Here is a 16,775-nt window from a genome sequence, read left to right as displayed (position 1 = left end):
GATTTCCAAGAGGATTAGCATATTTTTGGGGGGCGGGGGGATATACAGTAACCACTGATTTTTTTTTAATCAGTTCTCTTTGTGGCTGCAACATAGATAAGTAGCAGAGGAGTGGGGCATGCAGTGTGTTGTGAGTGTGTCTGTATGTGTGAAAGAGAAAATGCAGTGGGTGTTAAGCAGAAATAATGCACATGTGTGTCTTTTGCTTCAGCCGACCCATTTTATAAATGTGGAATATGCCTCAGATAATGGGTAATGTAGCTTTATATGAATGCAGTTTTAAAATAGTTCTAGTAGCACACATTTATTAAAGTCTTATGAGCAGTTTGTGGCTGATCCACAAACAGGACCCAATGAGTATCTAGAGCAGGGGTCAGCATACTTTTTCAGCAGGGGGCCAGTCCACTGTCCCTCAGACCTTGTGGGGGGCTGGACTATATTTTGAAAAAAATTAAAATGAACGAATTCCTGTGCCCCACAAATAATCCAGAGATGCATTTTAAATAAAAGCACAAATTCTACTCATGTAAAAACACCAGGCAGGCCCCACAAATAACCCAGAGATGCATTTTAAATAGAAGGACACATTCTACTCATGTAAAAACATGTTGATTCCCAGACAGTCCACGGGCCAGATTTAGAAGGCGGTTGGGCCGGATCCAGCCCCCAGGCCTTAGTTTGCCTACCCATGATTTAGAGTCCTGCCTGTAGACTCATTGTAACACAACATTTCCACACATCTGAGTCCAGGGGGACACCATGAACAGTAAACAGTATGGCAGAGGGAACTGATAGTGGCAATTGGGCCTCAAAATAGTTTAGCCGGAAACTAGAGTTATCGTTTTGTCATTGCCCCTTTTAGTTATGACAAGTCTTTACTTTCCTACACCTGACATTGTGTATGACAGGGATACTCAAGGTGTGCATGGCCTGGCTGAAATGGCCTCTCGGGCCAAATGCGGAGGCCTGGTAGACCTAATTTTGTCCGTGGCCCAGAGGTCCTGCACCCCTGCCAATGCTCCCCAGTCCTATGAAGCCCATGTCAGCAACAAGGTCACTGAGAGGTCACCTTGGATAGGAATGGTGGATCCCTGCCACTAAGTGCCATTTCTCCAGTATCTGTTTTCTTCCCCCGCCATTCCATGGGTTGGCAATTGGGAGAAAAAAATCATATACCTCATAGGTTTGGATTTCATCCAGTGGCCTCCAGTTTCTGAGCTGAAGTAATAAATTAGGCAGTTCCCCAAGTTTTCCCTACCATGTTTATTAAATTAATTTCCAGCAAGGGCGGGTGGGGTGGGAACACGACTTGTTGGTCTTTGAGCAAATCCTTTCTTTCATCTGAGAAGCTTTTGAGGGAGACCCTGCTTCTGTATTCCAGGTCTGAAGTTGGGCATGGAGAGGGATGCGTACGTCATGATCGCCGAGAAAGGGGAGAAGCTGTATCACATGATGATGAACAAGAAAGTGAGCCTTATCAAAGACAGGAGAAGAAAATTAAGCACTGTTCCCAAGTGCTTTCTTGGCAAGTAAGTGGCTTTTGGGTTGAAAAGGCCTTTTCATTCCAATTAACGGAAAGGACTGTGGGTTTTCTGTGGACAGTATTGTGAAGCCAAATCAGATGTGCTTTGATGGGATTTAATTGGAAGGGTCTTTAACCTCCATTACAATTAGTTTATTAAAATTAATCATTCATTCCTGCTTAATGCCCTTGGACTACGCAATGGCAGCAAATTCCAGCGGGGGGCGGGTAGGGGAAGACAACTTGCAAACATCAATCCTAATCTGCAGGGAGGTTGAGAAATTATGTGCACGACACATGCTTGAATTATGGGTTGGAAATGTTTTTGACAATCCATGATCTTCCTTTGTTTTGCACGGAAGAAAATGCTTTAAAAGATACTCTTACAGGACTCACTTAGAATTGTTGTGGCCTCCATATCAAACCCAGATGCATAAATTTAACAATGGGGTTATTGTTAAATTTATGCAGGATTTTTCCTGGGCATTCGGAAACAATTTTGAATAGTGCAGATTTCAGCCTTGGAAAGACTTTTGAGGTGGAAGGGGAAAAGAATGCAGACAGGAGGCATTTGACAAGAAGAGATTAGATAAGATATTCACACTACCAGTATGCTTCAATGCCCCACATGAACCAGAGAGTCACAGGAAGTAATCTCAGAGGACTTTTCCAGCTTGGCTGATTAATACGGAAATGATCAGCCAGGAAGTTTGTTTTCAGGGGCATTTGTTCCATCTGTGTTAGGTTCCACCGAACAGTTTCATGGCCATACTGTTGCTGTGCCCTTGTGCTTGATTGATGGGCAGACTTGAAGGAAGGACAAGTGTTTATAGCATGTCAGAGAAACAGCTCAAACATTGGCCTGTGTCTTAGAAGGAGAGATATTTTCAACCCTGCATTGACAGGGTTAGCACCTTGGGTCTTCTAGTTTTCCCCTGGTTCTTCTAGTTTAGCATAGCAGCTAAACCATGGTTTGGCCTAGCATGTTGCTGAACCTTAGGCTTGTGACTAAGCTCTCCTCTTTAGCCATGAGCTGTAGCCAATAACAGACCATGGTTGCAGCTTGTGGTTAGGAAGGTGAGAGCTCAGCCATGAAACCTACACTGTGGTGGTTGGTAGCCATTGGGTTGGGCAGGGCAGAAAGCACAGAGCATCAGCAGTAGGTAGAGCCAGAGCCAATGACAGGCAGAGCCACCCCCTGATTGGTTGTAAGTGAGGTGATAGGCAGGTGGGGCACTGGCTGAGGGCAGACTGAGGTTGGTGGGGCAGTGCCTCATGCATCCTAGTGACTCCACTGAGATGACACATGCAGAACTGAGCTAAAAGGATTGGTGAAGAACAAAGTGGTTGCCGTCTCCTACCCAGTAGGCCTCACATGTGCACTAAGCAGCGGCTTGGCTTAGCATTACATGTGGACATGACGAATGTGAAGAGAAGTCTCCGTAGTGTTGTATCCTCATAACTGTGGGAGGAACAGGGTTTCTGCTATTGGTTTTGCCAATTATAGTGGCAGAATTGCTTGTCCACCCTGCTTTTTAATCACATTGCTTTGGAAATTTTATATAGTGTATGCTGCTCATTTTTACCAGCCCGGCCTGGCAACAGCAGTAAAGAGGTCCATCTGTGGCTGGCTAGACACATTTTTTCACCACAGCCCCAACCCAAAGCTTGCTTCTTTCCACACTCTTGTTGCAGATGTGCATCGTGAGCTATCAGTGTGCTTTAAGCTTCCCCTGAAGCAAACTTGCTATTTCAGCCGTAGCTTCTTAATCCTTCTAAGCATGAAAAAGAAAGAAGAAAAATCTTTGTGGATTTCAAACCATAGCAGCTCTGCTGCTATTCTGGTCCTGACCACCCAGCAGGGCTAAGCCAATGAACTTCAAAATGCACTATTGCAAACCTGTCATTTCATATCTGACCTATTCTTAGACATTCCCTCCACTTCAGACTTGAGCTGCACATTTTTTTTTGCTGTTTGGAACTCAAAATAGCAAAGAAGTTTCTTGTCAAACATGTCAAACTGTGCTTTTATAGTTTGTTTTACAGTTCTGTGTGTATGCAGAACTGTCAGCCTCACTCCTTTCTTCCTTGACCTTATTAACCTTTCCTCGTGGATCAACTCAAAAGTTCTTTATCGTGTCGTATTTTGCATCCTTGTGAGCACACCTCTGCTGCGTGTCAATCAGCTCCCTATTCCTCCCTTGTTCCTTTTCATGAGCGTTGTTGTGCTGTCAGGTTAAGTTCCTAAATGAAGTGCTACTAGACTTGAGTAGTACAACAGTATGGACCATTTGCTAAGTTTAGATTTTTTTGTTTTTCTAACACAAATAACATTGGACAGGCAGCTTGTACGCACACTTGGGATGGATTATCAGTGGAACATTTCTAGGGGCAATCCTTCAAACAATTGCAAAGTCTTCCATAGAACACTGAAATAACACCCCCCAACAGTTACTGTAATAAGCCAAACCACTTTTTCATATACAAGCAGCTGGTTATCGGAACGCTTTGTAGTGCTGCACAAAGTTGGGACCCAGCATTAAGCAGGATCACTCCTTCTTCATATCAGCCAATGGGAAGGGAGAGTGATCCTGCTGAATTCAGAACTTTTTTGCACTTCTGAATTCAGCCCTAAGCAAAATTGCCTTGTCTCCCATTGGGAGAGGAGGCAATCCTGCTTATTGCTGGCCTGGTCCTTTTAACATCACTCCATCAAAGTTTAATGGAGTGGGTTGCTTCAGAGAGCAGTTTTGCAAACTGCTTTCTTAAGCACCTCCCACCTTCCATTGAACCTTGCTGGAGCAATGTGTGTGTGTGTGTGCGCGCGCGCTTTCTATGGCCTGAAATGTTTGTTCCAGGGTGTTTCAGTTTTCCAACACATTAGACACTAATGAGAGATGAATCAAATGAATGAGTAGGTTTTTCATTGGAAGCTCATTTGTTTTAATTTCTATTCATTTCAATACTGAAATGAATAGGGCTCGTTCCTTTCATTTTTCATTTATTCTCAGAAAAACGTTTGCAGACCCCTTGTTACAGCTGAAATACCCCATTTTACAAGCTGCTAAACAGCCTTCAAGCAGCCTGGTTTCAGATGTACTCTTAAGTATTCTCTGAGAGCACCAACTTTTCCAGCTATGCTGCCTGAACCAAAATACCCTGGTGCTACAAGTGTATGCTTAAGTGTTTCAGCACACTTCTTTTTCGAATTGTAAATGAAGAAACCCTTCACTCTCACACTCTAAAAAGCAAATGTTTGATCTGTGAAAGAGTAAGGATTAGCTGTGTTCAGACAGCGGTGGAGCAAGCCAATCGGGCGCCTGGGGCGACGCATGTGCCCTGCGCCTAGGAGCGGGGCCAGCTGCCCGGGGCAGGACACTCCGCGGGGCCTCCAAGGAGTCTGCTTGCCACTTAGCTGCCCTACAACTGGGGAGGTGGCGTGTGGACCCTTAGGGGCAACGTGGAGCCTGCGGGCGCCCAAGCCACTGCATCACTCTGAGGAAAGACGCGTGGCTCAGGTGTACTACAGGCCTGCAGTGAGTGCCGCCCGACATTTTGTCACCCCTTTAGTGGCGACACCTGGGGCGGTCTGCCCCCCCTTCCTCTGCCCCTGTGTTCAGAGGACCTCTGCACTTCTGCAGGTGTTAGTGTTCTGAGTGCATCACTTGGTTGGAAAGAGGAGAGTGACTCATGCAGAGATGCACCAGTCTTTTGAGATCAGGTAATTTTGCTGTGGGATGCGGGTGGCGCTGTGGGTTAAACCACAGAGCCTAGGACTTGCCGATCAGAAGGTCGGCGGTTCAAATCCCCGCGACGAGGTGAGCTCCCGTTGCTTGGTCCCTGCTCCTGCCAACCTAGCAGTTCAAAAGCACCTCAAAGTGCAAGTAGATAAATAGGTACCGCTCCAGTGGGAAGGTAAATGGCGTTTTCGTGCGCTGCTCTGGTTCGCCAGAAGCGGCTTAGTCATGCTGGCCACATGACCCAGAAGCTGTACGCCGGCTCCCTCGGCCAATAAAGCGAGATGAGCGCCACAACCCCAGAGTCGGCCACGACTGGACCTAATGGTCAAGGGTCCCTTTACCTTAATTTTGCTGTGACTTTGCATCAGCAGTGCTGCAACAGGTAACTGTTATGGACAGAGCATGATTGACAGGAAGCAAGGCTAACCAGCCGTAACCAGGTACTTTGAGCTCCTATGAGCTGTTAGTTCATTGATCCGTCTCACAGTGCAAAAGCAGCACTCGCATGGCACACAGTTTGGGACTTACTAGTTGAAACATAGTTTGAGGTGGTGAATTTGTGTCAAGCTGTACAGCTTCACACTGTAGGTGGAGCTCAGATGATTAATTGAACTTCCTTTATTTACAAACCAAATCCTTTCATATAGAGAACTAGTATGTAAGAAAAAGGTGTTCCGGCTTTGCCATTTTGTGTGCAGGGGTTTTATTTGTATGGAGGAGCAGTCAAAGGCAAAGTCCCAGTCTAGCTAGACCTGATTGCTCATAAAGTCATCTTGGCTTGAAGCAAGCTGGTCACTCCCATCATGTGCTTTTGAATGTTTTGATTTCACAACCAGCCCCTTTGTTGGTTTACTCTTCTACTTTTAGAACACTAGCTTTGTAAGTCAGTTTTATTTCCTGTTTTGTGCTTCCCTGCCATGGAGTATTGAAATTGATTGTGAGAGCCATTAGCAACGAAACACTGGTTATACGCAAGCCCATTTGCAACAGCATAAAGCAATAAAACAGCAAAGCAGGGGTAAGCACCATTTTAAAAGGCATTTAAAAGTATTTCACAGCTTCCAGAGCAATAGCTCTCAAAAATCTGGTGAGCGGTGGTTATCATCTACACATTCCAGTGCAGAGTTATGCCAAATTTATAAAGTCTGATGTAGTTTTGTTAGGTCATACGGGTCTAAAGGTGCAGAAACTACTTTGAAAACCCTTCATTTACATTCCCCTAACCCAAGCTGAAGCAACTGTAACTTTCCCTTTTCTTCTTTTAATGAACTACCTGCAGCTTAGATGAGTCAACTCTTCCTAAATACAGGCTGAAATAGGGCACCCGAGGCCGTGTAATTGGATGCAAGGATGCTGGTTTTGATAAGCAACAAACCTACACAAACTGGAAGAGTTACAGCTTTTTTATTGAACACAGATTTCCTCTGCATTGCTCTGCCTTTCAGAAATCCTTTTCATGTTCGGTCTGGATTTTTGCGCAGTTGTAGAATAATTGCTGCTCACGTTGGCAAACGGCCACATCCCATCAGAGCACTGACAGTGCCCCATTCATCAAGTTTATTTCTTTCTGTAATAATATTCTCATTCTCTCTCTCTCTCTCTCTCTCTCTCTCTCTCTCTCTCTCTCTCTCCCCCTCTCCCTCTCCCTCTCCCTCTCTCCTTCCTTCATTCACTGTTGCATTCATTTGTATTCTGTCCAGATTTGAGTTCTGGTTTGCATATTACAACACTGCACTGCAGCCATTCGTTCAGAATTAGGGTAGAATTACACCTTATAAGAAACAAGGGGGTGCCACCCAATATGGCAATCCCATGTTGAGTTTCCATCTTCCCCCTGTAATGTGTAAATTAAAACAATGTATCTCATGGAAATCTTCTGTTAAATGTCTTAATTATTGTTGCAATTTATTGTACAATTGGTTGCGCTTTATTTACTTGTGAGTGAATGGGGTCTCCTAGGTCCTAGTCCTATCCTCCAGCCACTTACACTACACTAACCCTCGTGTTGATATGCGTTGCTTCACTTAGACAGTTCACATCTTGTGCGTTGATCTTCTTGGCCAAAGGGAACAGAGAGTTAATTGCATTTGTTGCTCCTCTTCTCTCTACAGCGAGTTTGTATCTTGGCTCATAGAAATTGGGGAGATAAGCAAACCGGAAGAAGGGGTCAACCTGGGACAAGCTCTGCTGGAGAATGGCATCATTCATCATGGTGAGTGCTTTGCACGGCAGCAAAAGATCGTATCGGGTGTAGTAGTGTACTGAGAAGTAGTGATGGATTTTTATTTTAAGAGCACCAACCACATGTTGTTCAGGCCTCAGCAACCAATATTTCAATGTCTCAACTTTGGGATTTTTCTCTTTATCTAACGGGAGGAGTTTTCTAAACATCAACACATTACAAATCAGTATTCACTCTAAATACTTCAGTGCAGGAGCAGACTCATAGGTATGTGTGGTGTGTTCAGAATTAGGGCCCTCTGCAGCTGAAGGGCCCCAAAGTTAGTACAGGTGCTGACCGTTTTAGGCACATCCAATTGATGTGTGAACGCTGATGTGCGGGTCTTTTGGGCCCTGAAGAGGGTGAAATGGTGGTGGGGCGCACTTAGATTGGAACCCCCATGCAAAATGGATTGCTGTTAACTGAGAGGATTCTTTTGAAACTGTGACTACAGTGAATTGCCATTGTTGAATTCTGTTATTCGAGTTGGTCGCATTGTTTCCACTCAGAGTACATATGAAAAGAAAGTTACTGCAGCGAGCCTGTGTGCCATATAGGTACATTTCTTATTGTAATATAATTGGATTCAGCTTTCTGAGTATGTATTTTGTGCAAAAACAGGGCTTGCTTCAGAGTAATGTGTGAAATGGTACCTTGTTTGTTTGTTTGTTTGTTTGTAGGATGGCCAGATTGCAGGGTTTTTCTCTTTAAAGATGGGCTAGTTTTCTTCTTTTGCTTTTTATTACTATTGCAGAAAGCCATACATCCTCTTGTCATTTATGCAGCAGGGATTCCTCTTCCATCCCTCAGGTGCACATGGCTGGAAAATGCACTTCGAACCACCCATATGTTTTCTACCTCAGGTCCCAAACCTTCAGTTGCCTCAATTTCAGAGCAAATGATCTCAACCCAATTCTTAACTGGGAAGTCATTTGATTAAGCTTGTCTGATGTCCGTGATAATCTTTTTTTGTATTACAATGTCAGGGGTGTTTTTCCTAACTGTGTGAAAAAGCAAGAGAAAAGTAGTTGCTGCCTTCATTTGCTTCCAAGCCATTGCCCCAAGAACAGAATACATTACTTCATAGTTGGGGGATTTGTGGTCCTCCAGAGGTTGCTGGATTATTGTTCTGCTGCTTCAGTTTCAGATAAGCACCAGTTCAAGAATGAGCAGGTGATGTACAGGTTTCGCTACGATGATGGGACTTACAAGCCAAGGAGCGAATTGGAAGACATCATGTCCAAGGTATGTTTCTGGGTTGACGTTGTGGCATAGCCAGAGTTTGTTATAACAATGAGCTTATTCGTAATCTGCTTTGAAGCACTGGTCAAATTGCTGTTCTGGGCCCAATGCAACTGCACAAGAGATCAGGGGATCTAGTGGATCCTGAGTCAGCTCAACCCTGCCCTTGGAATGCCCTTTTCAGGACTTTCAGATGGTCCTTACAGGCAGGGATGCTTCCAGCAGGCCTCATGCCCTTGCATCTGGCAGAAGCCTGGCTGAAGTGGATAAACTGCGGAGAAAGAGCCTTCCGCCCAATCCATTGCTCTGGGTTGGATTGCTCTCTAAGAGACCAAAGAGATTCACTCCTTCCCCCCTCTTTCTCCATGAATATTTGACTATCTCAATCAGCAGGAAGAAGCTGCAGCAAGTTTTATGTAGCTGTACATGGAGATGTTCTGTACAGTCTATTCTAAAATAAGGTCAAATGTTTTAGAGTGGAAGACTAGAAATATAAAACCGCATGATCAATAGCTGAATGAAAGTAGCTTACTTTAAAGTGTGCGTGTGCATGTATGTTTGTGTGTCTTTATATAGAGAGTCAGCAAAACTTACATGTTTTTACATTTAGGATTGGTATGCAAAGGTCAGCAAACTGTTGCTGCATTTTAATTGTTTGTTTGTGTATGATATTTTTATCCTGCCATTTTGACCGTAAGATCCTCAAGGCTAATTATACAAGTCAAAACAGTAATTTAATAAAACACCACAAAAATCCACAAGCTTCATCAACCACAGGGTAAGAATCAGTACAAGTGCAGCAAATAAACAGCAATAAGGTGCCGCTAAATGCCTGGAGAGAAAAATTAGCCAGACTCACTGCTGCAGGTCCTCCGCATGTGTTTTAGATAGTATTATATCTGTTTTGAAATTTCAAGCCTGCGTTCATTTCTCTCTGCAGGGTGTGAGGCTCTACTGCCGCCTCCACAGTCTTTACACTCCGGTGATAAAGTAAGTATATTATCACAATGCTTTCGTATTTTGCCTGTCTTGCTGCTGCCTACGTCACATCAGTTGAAATCGCTTCCCTTCCCTTATGTAAATGTAGTAAAGCCCTTTTCTGCTTGGGAGATGCAGGCTGTTCTGCATGTTACTCTGAGAGGTGCGGATCAGGGTAGCTCACATCTTTGGAGGCAGATTGCCATGTGGGACACCAAAGTCATATTCTGACCCCTGGGAATCTTATTCAAAAAAAACCCTTGGCTTTTGCCACCACGATTGCAAATTCATAAGGGCATCAGAATTGCTTGGGGGGAAAAGACAAAACCGAGATTCCTAAGAATTAGCCACTTCCTAGACCCATCAAGCAAATCTCTTCATCCTAGATTTCACTAGTCATAATGAGCAAGGATGTAGTTCCACGTCCTCAAACTGCAACACCTGGAACTGATTCCACAGGTTGTAGCTAGATGATGCTCCAGGGACTTCCAATGGACCTGCACTAATTGTGGCATCACATTCATCATGGATGATAAATTTCTCAAATTATACCACACTGGTCTGAATCCAGCTGATTTACCAGTCTATTACGCCTTTGCTGTGCAGTTCACTGAGGAATATGTTGCCTTTGTCAACACCACTGCACCATAGAATCATAGAGTCAGAAGAGACCATGAGGGTCATCTAGTCCAACCCCCTGCATTGCAGGAATCTTTTGCCCAACGTGGGGCTCGAACCCACTACATTGAGATGAAAGAGTCTCATGTTCTACCAATTGAGCTATCTAATGGTAGGCTCATACCTGTGTTTGATCAAACCTCTGCTCTAGCTGAGCCTGAAATGCCTCAGAAAACCAAGGAGCCTTCTGGACTCCCCACAGCTGGGGGTTGTGGTAGCTTGCAAGTCTACATGACCCCTGGTTACCAGTGATAGCTAGGTGCCCACAGCCCTGGGGGTTTCCCATGAGGAATGGACCATTCTGGGCAGTGTAGAGCTTTGAAGGATTCTCCTTCAAAGATAAGTTATGAGCACTTAGTGGCAAAGGCCATCTCTCTTAGTCCTGTGCCCTCTACATTAATAGCAACCGGTTTAAGCTTTAGGTTCCAAGTTAGCAAGAGTAGCTGTGCCAATAGGTTTTGTATTTTGTATTGTTTTAATAAACTTCATTTGGTTCCATGGCCCTCCAGATGTTGTTAGACACTCACCAGCACAGCTAATGGCCAGGGATGCTAGGAGTTGCAGTCCAACAACATCTGGAGACCATGAATTCCCCATCCCTGTCCTAGGACATCACAGCCATTATGTCGGACATTCTTTTGTTCCTACCCTCTGAGCACAGGGTGAGATACTTGTACAACAAACTGATTCGTGTTTATGACATACACAGTTATTTCCATGAATCTCCAAGCAACTCCACAGTTTGATTGGCCTCTATCTTATTTCTCATTGAGCATCCTGACTGCCATATACCAATTGCTAGTCTTTTTAAGTACACAGATCTCAGACACATTACCAGCTTGTATTGCTGAAATTCAGTTTACTTCCACCAAACATGTTTGGTAAGACATGTTTTCCTCCTTTTATCATAACTGTACTCCAATTCAGTCAGAAACTAAAGCAACTGATATATAATGTTTATGGAATAAGTGCCAGATCATTTCATTTGGTAGAACTCCAGGAATTGAGATACAATCTACTGGGTCAAAGTGAAACATTCATAGGAGGTAATCTTAGAAAATAATTCTTACTTTGGCACATTGTTTAAACATTCTTTCCTCATATGTGCAACATTATTTGTAAAATATTCTCTGCTTATTTGAAGTATTGAAACATAATGATTCCCTGTTTTAGCTTTCAGATGGGCACTATAGCTAGCCATGCTTGAAAAAGGGATACATGGTCACATGGTCTGTTTGTTTCTTAAACCAAATGCTGCTGATCACATAAAACAAATTCTTAGGATGAGGAAAACAAGCCTTGTTGCAATGCTCGCTAAAAGGAAGAGGCTGCAACCCTCCCTCCCCCCTTTTTTTTGCAGTTGACCTCTTATTCCCCAGTTATGGAGCAGATGTGGTGTTGTGAGTGACAAATCATTGTCATGCAAATAGCACCTGGAGCACAAAGGCATTTCATGAATCGGAATTCTGTTTAATTGAAGACACTGTAACCCTAGGGAAAGTGGTGCTGGAGTGTGTTTGTGTGTGCACACTCATGCTTCCACACATGTGTATTTCATCCATTAAGCAAATGATTCATACACACTTCAAAAAATGATAATCGCTTCAGCTGAGAAAATGTTACTGACCTTGGGGCATACCATTAGGGGCTTCTTTTGAATACATCAGCTCCAAGAGCATTAAGCGAACAACATGCAAGAACAAGTATTGCTTTCTGTACTAGGAAGGTGGGTAGAAATTAGTATCCAGGGAGAACTGTAAACAAAACCCTTTATTAGCTAATAATAAATAATAATAATAAATGTACATACATACCAACAAATGCTATACATACCAACAGATTTAAGACTGGTATGAATTGCTGGAGTTCAGTGGGAGCATCCTAGCAATGCCTGGGATTCCCTGCCCTGCGTGGAATGTCCATGGGAACTGCCAAGAATTTCAATGTGGTGATCACATTAGTGGAACTATAAATTACATAGAGAAATCTCCTTTCTATAATTACTCTTTCTGCCTAAGTTAACGGCATTGTTCATGTTACTAACAACCATGTTGTTAATGAGCTTTCCATTTTTCTTTCTGTAGAGACCGAGACTACCACTTGAAGACCTACAAGTCAGTGATCCCAGCAAGTAAGCTGGTGGATTGGCTGATTGCTCAGGTAATGACAGCATATGTATGCTGATATTTTACTTCATCTGTTGCACCTTTCACAGTTTTATTACACTGAAGCATCAGCCTCACTAATGTGGTCCAAAGGAAAGCAGAGAAAGATGCTTGGCACTAGCTTGGCTGCAGGAGTTGCCAAAAGGAGGCATTACAAGGTGCCATCCAACTGTCTTAAGGGCTCCACTCCGGATTTATGTAGGGTTTATAGCCTTTTCTTCTCCTGAAGATATCCCACAAGGCAGTAGAAGTTTAGGATCAGAGTTTTCCTTCTCCTAGGTGGGCTACCTTCCCAGGTTGACATGCCTCATCTGCCCCTCACTTCCCTCTGCATCACATGCACAAACAGTCGCCTTGAATGTTGGACCCATTATTGGTCTCATCCATTCAATGCACCAGAGCCTGTCTTTGCATGCAGGGGAAGTCCTGCACTGAGGGTTTGAGACCCATTGGCTACCCTCACCTGCTTTAGCCGGTCAGTCGAAGCCATTCTCAGGGTTTGGGCACTTTCGCATGCTTATAGCTTATAGGAGCCACAGGTGAGAGTTGAGTGTAGGGTGGGGACCAAAGGTGGACAAACTACCCGAGAAGGAGCACGGTGTGTCTCCCACCAGAAGTATTCCGCCTCCCCAACACCCCATAAACCATACACACCTGTAGTGGGCTAATGCCATAGCTAACTATTAAAAATCAGCTTCCAATAGAGCCATTTTTGGATACTGAAAACTATGGAAAATACTATTATTTTTGACCCAAACTGCAGTCCTGTTCAAACTTACCTTAGAGTAAGTATCAGTGAACACAGTGGGTCTTACTTCTGAGTAAGCTTTCATATGAGTCCAGCACAAATAAATATCTTAAGATTTCATTTTCCAAATAAGTTAGCCCTATACTCGTTTAGATTTAATTGCTTGGCAGAGTTTTGAAGAACTGTTCCTTCTGTTTGTAATTTGGGCTCAAACAGCCAAGGAGATCACTTACTAATGGAAGAGTCTGGTTTTCATTTCCACATCAATATCTAAAGATCCAGAGAAGCAATCATGTAAGAGACACTTTCTGCCTTATTGAGTATATAATTTTTCGTCCATATTCACCCCCTCAATGAACTTGTTGATTTTTGTGTACAAGATATAGCCAGAGTTGAGAGAACTTTTGAAAGCAGCCATGTAATGTGAGATGACAGGCGCACCTTCTCTGTGCTTAACTTCTATAAGAGCACAGAATGGGCATCAAATATCATTAAACATGTTGGCAATTGAAGTTGTAATATATTACATAAACTTAGCATTATGTAATGTCCTCTTATTCAGAGGCTTAGTAGGGTTAGCTGACCCATTGGAGTGTCCTCATTACAGTTCATGTTGTCAGCCTAACACAAGAAAGCACGTTCAGCCACTGCACACTGTTGATGTGGGAGGAAAAAAAAGAGAGAAATTTGGCATAGGATTGTAGCAACATGCCAACATCTGACCAGGTATAGACTATCTGAGTTGCAAGATTTGGAATTTGAACAGTTGGAGCATTAATGGCCAGAACTCATTCTTGGCTCAACCAAGTTCCAATTTCTCAAGGCTGTAAAATTGGGTGAGTGTCCCAGAGTAGAAATAACTAGTTCTGACTCTATTTTTTGGACTAATACAGACTGTTGGCCAGTCTTGGTCAATATTGTTGACACTTAGTAACAATAGTTCTCCAGGATTTCAGGGAATCATAGAATCATAGGGTTGGAAGGGACCACAAGGGTCATCTAGTCCAACCACCTGCAATGCAGGAATCTCTTCATCCAGGGTGGTACTTGAACCCACAACCCTGATATGAAGAGTCTCATGTTCTCCTGAATGAGCTATTCAATACTGTGTAGATGGTGGACAGTGTATAGCCATTGGCCTGGCTCAGAGCAAGTGCTGAAAAGAGCATTAAAAAAAAGGTAAAGGACCCCTGACCGTTTGGACCAGTCGCAGACGACTCTGGGGTTGCGGCGCTCATCTCACTCTATAGGCTGAGGGAGCCGGCGTTTGTCCGCAGACAGCTTCCGGGTCATGTGGCCAGCATGACTAAGTTTACCTTCCCACCAGAGCAGTACCTATTTATCTACTTGCACTTTGATGTGCTTTCGAACTGCTAGGTTGGCAGGAGCAGGGACCGAACAACAGGAGCTCACTCCATCGCGGGGATTCAAACTGCTAAGCTTCTGATCAGCAAGCCCTAGGCTCTGTGGTTTAGGCCACAGCGCCACCCGCGTCCCTTAGAAAAGAGCATTGGTGTGACCCAAATTACATAGATACTGGAGAAAAAAATAGTTCGCTAGTAAAAGAGAAGTGTCTGACCCCTATGCTGTGGCTAGAAATGTATATGGACGTGCTGCATATGTAGCAATAAGTCCTGTAACTTCTAAAGCAGGAAACATAACTTTCCTGGGGTTTCCTGCTGTCGTGCCTTCTGGATACTTTGGTGTTCCCACATGGCCTGTAGAGTCAGCTTTCCCCTTAAATATATGCCTCCCACTCCTATTGGAAACAAGATATGTATGTATGTTCCTGGCTTCCCCTTTTCATTTTCTCACGGATTAAGTTCTAAAATGTGCTTAATCTTTAATAATAAAAAAGTGAGTAACCTGGCAGGGCATGTATTGCTATTCCAGAACAAGATCACATACCTTTATATTACAACGGTGTTATATGGTCCTGCCTTTGACTTAGCAGGCAGATCAAGCCAATCAAGCTCATTTGGATTGTGGTGTCAGTCCTGTATGCCAAGCATCGGAGAGAAAGCAACATTTTGCCATAATTGAATAGAAGATGCTTCTTAGATGCCTACCAGCAGAATATGCAGGCAGTAGCCCTGTCCTGTTGACATTCCCAGTAGCTAGCAATCAGTGGCATACAGACTCTGCAAATAATACATCAGCACATTTTTAATCAGAAAAAACATTTTTAAAAATGTTTGTTGTTGTTGGTGAGGCTAAACATTTAGAGACAAGTATTAGGATGGTATCTACTGCACTCATTCCATTACTGTAAGGATTTGCCCTTGCACAACAGAACTTCCCCTCCCTCTCCTGCCCATGCTCTTCTGAGATCTACTTTGGAGGCTTGGGAGAACTCCCAGAAGAGATTTAGGGGTTGTATGGGGGTTGTGGTGAGTTCTGTTATACAAGAAGAAATCCTTGCACCAACGGAACAAGAGGCATAGGTGCTACATTGGATACAAGCCTTATTATTCAATATTACTCCAAGTATTTATATGCCACTTAATATTCAGAAATTCTAAGTGGATTTCCAAGTTACACGCTCTTTTGCCAGGTAGTCTGCAACTCCTTTGCCAATGTTCCAGCCACAGGCCCAGACTGGCTTCCAGCTGTGCTCAGATGTAAGCCATTCAAATTCTGTTATCTGAACCATTCTTAAACTTTGTTTTTGCTCTTCTTTTTCCATTTGGGAAGGCTTTGTATGGTATCTGGAGTATGCAGAGAGGATTTGCAATGTTTTATTTTTAGTCACCTCTTTGACCTGAAAGTTGCTGTTTTGCAAGAAATAATGTCCAAGTCCAAGCTGCATTATGATGACTGCAAGCCAAGTTTGCTGGAGAAGTCATCTGCTCTAAGACTTTACGTGCAGTTGCTTGTAAGCAGATTGGATTCCCAAAGGCTTGCTTAAGAATGGTGTCAAAAACCATTTCCTCTTCGATTTAAACACAGTTTGGGGGTAGATAAAATGACATTGTGGCCCCTTGCGGATTATGAACAATTTCCCTGTTTAACTCACAGAAAGCCCTGGGGCAGGAAATTGTATGGGGAGGGGGGGAAATGTAAGTTAAGCCTAGAAATTATATTAATGTGAAAAAAATTCATGTAGTTTGATACTACCCTCTGGTTTGCCTGTGCTACAGGAAAATTGAGAAAGATCTGGTCAACACTTGCAGCATTTTGTGATGTTTGCAGTAGCTTCTGTGTTTGTTGAGTTTGTTGAAGCTGAAAGCAGCACTGGACTAGTCTTAGTGCATAAAGACAAATACAGCCTAGTCTCAGTTTTCACATATTACATGCATGGCAGCTGCTACATTTATCTAAGTTTCCTTGCACTTGTTGCAGCTATTGGTTCTAACAGCTACTACAGGCACACATTACAGCTACTACAGGCACACATTGCAAACCTCTCCCCAGCAAGGAGAGACTTGCTGTTGTCCATTCACCTTTCAAATAGTACTTCTATTTCAGCAGCTAGAAACGA

The 16,775-nt window shown here is 43.5% G+C and overlaps 1 protein-coding gene across 1 annotated transcript in view; it reads left to right on the top strand.

Annotated features, from left to right (window-relative positions):
- PREX1 (phosphatidylinositol-3,4,5-trisphosphate dependent Rac exchange factor 1) overlaps positions 1-16,775 on the top strand; it is a 223,706-nt gene that overhangs the window by 148,311 nt on the left and 58,620 nt on the right. Inside the window, exons 10-14 of the mRNA XM_053394201.1 lie at positions 1,382-1,529; positions 7,374-7,474; positions 8,625-8,728; positions 9,666-9,715; positions 12,466-12,541. Of these exons, the coding sequence (XP_053250176.1) occupies positions 1,382-1,529; positions 7,374-7,474; positions 8,625-8,728; positions 9,666-9,715; positions 12,466-12,541 (479 nt within the window). The remainder of the gene's footprint in view (positions 1-1,381; positions 1,530-7,373; positions 7,475-8,624; positions 8,729-9,665; positions 9,716-12,465; positions 12,542-16,775) is intronic.

The sequence above is a fragment of the Podarcis raffonei genome, chromosome 6 (assembly GCF_027172205.1).
Source record: "Podarcis raffonei isolate rPodRaf1 chromosome 6, rPodRaf1.pri, whole genome shotgun sequence".
Taxonomy (NCBI): Eukaryota; Metazoa; Chordata; class Lepidosauria; order Squamata; family Lacertidae; genus Podarcis; species Podarcis raffonei.
The sequence above is the reverse complement of the archived record's forward strand: the minus strand, read 5'-3'. Positions and strand labels throughout refer to the sequence as shown.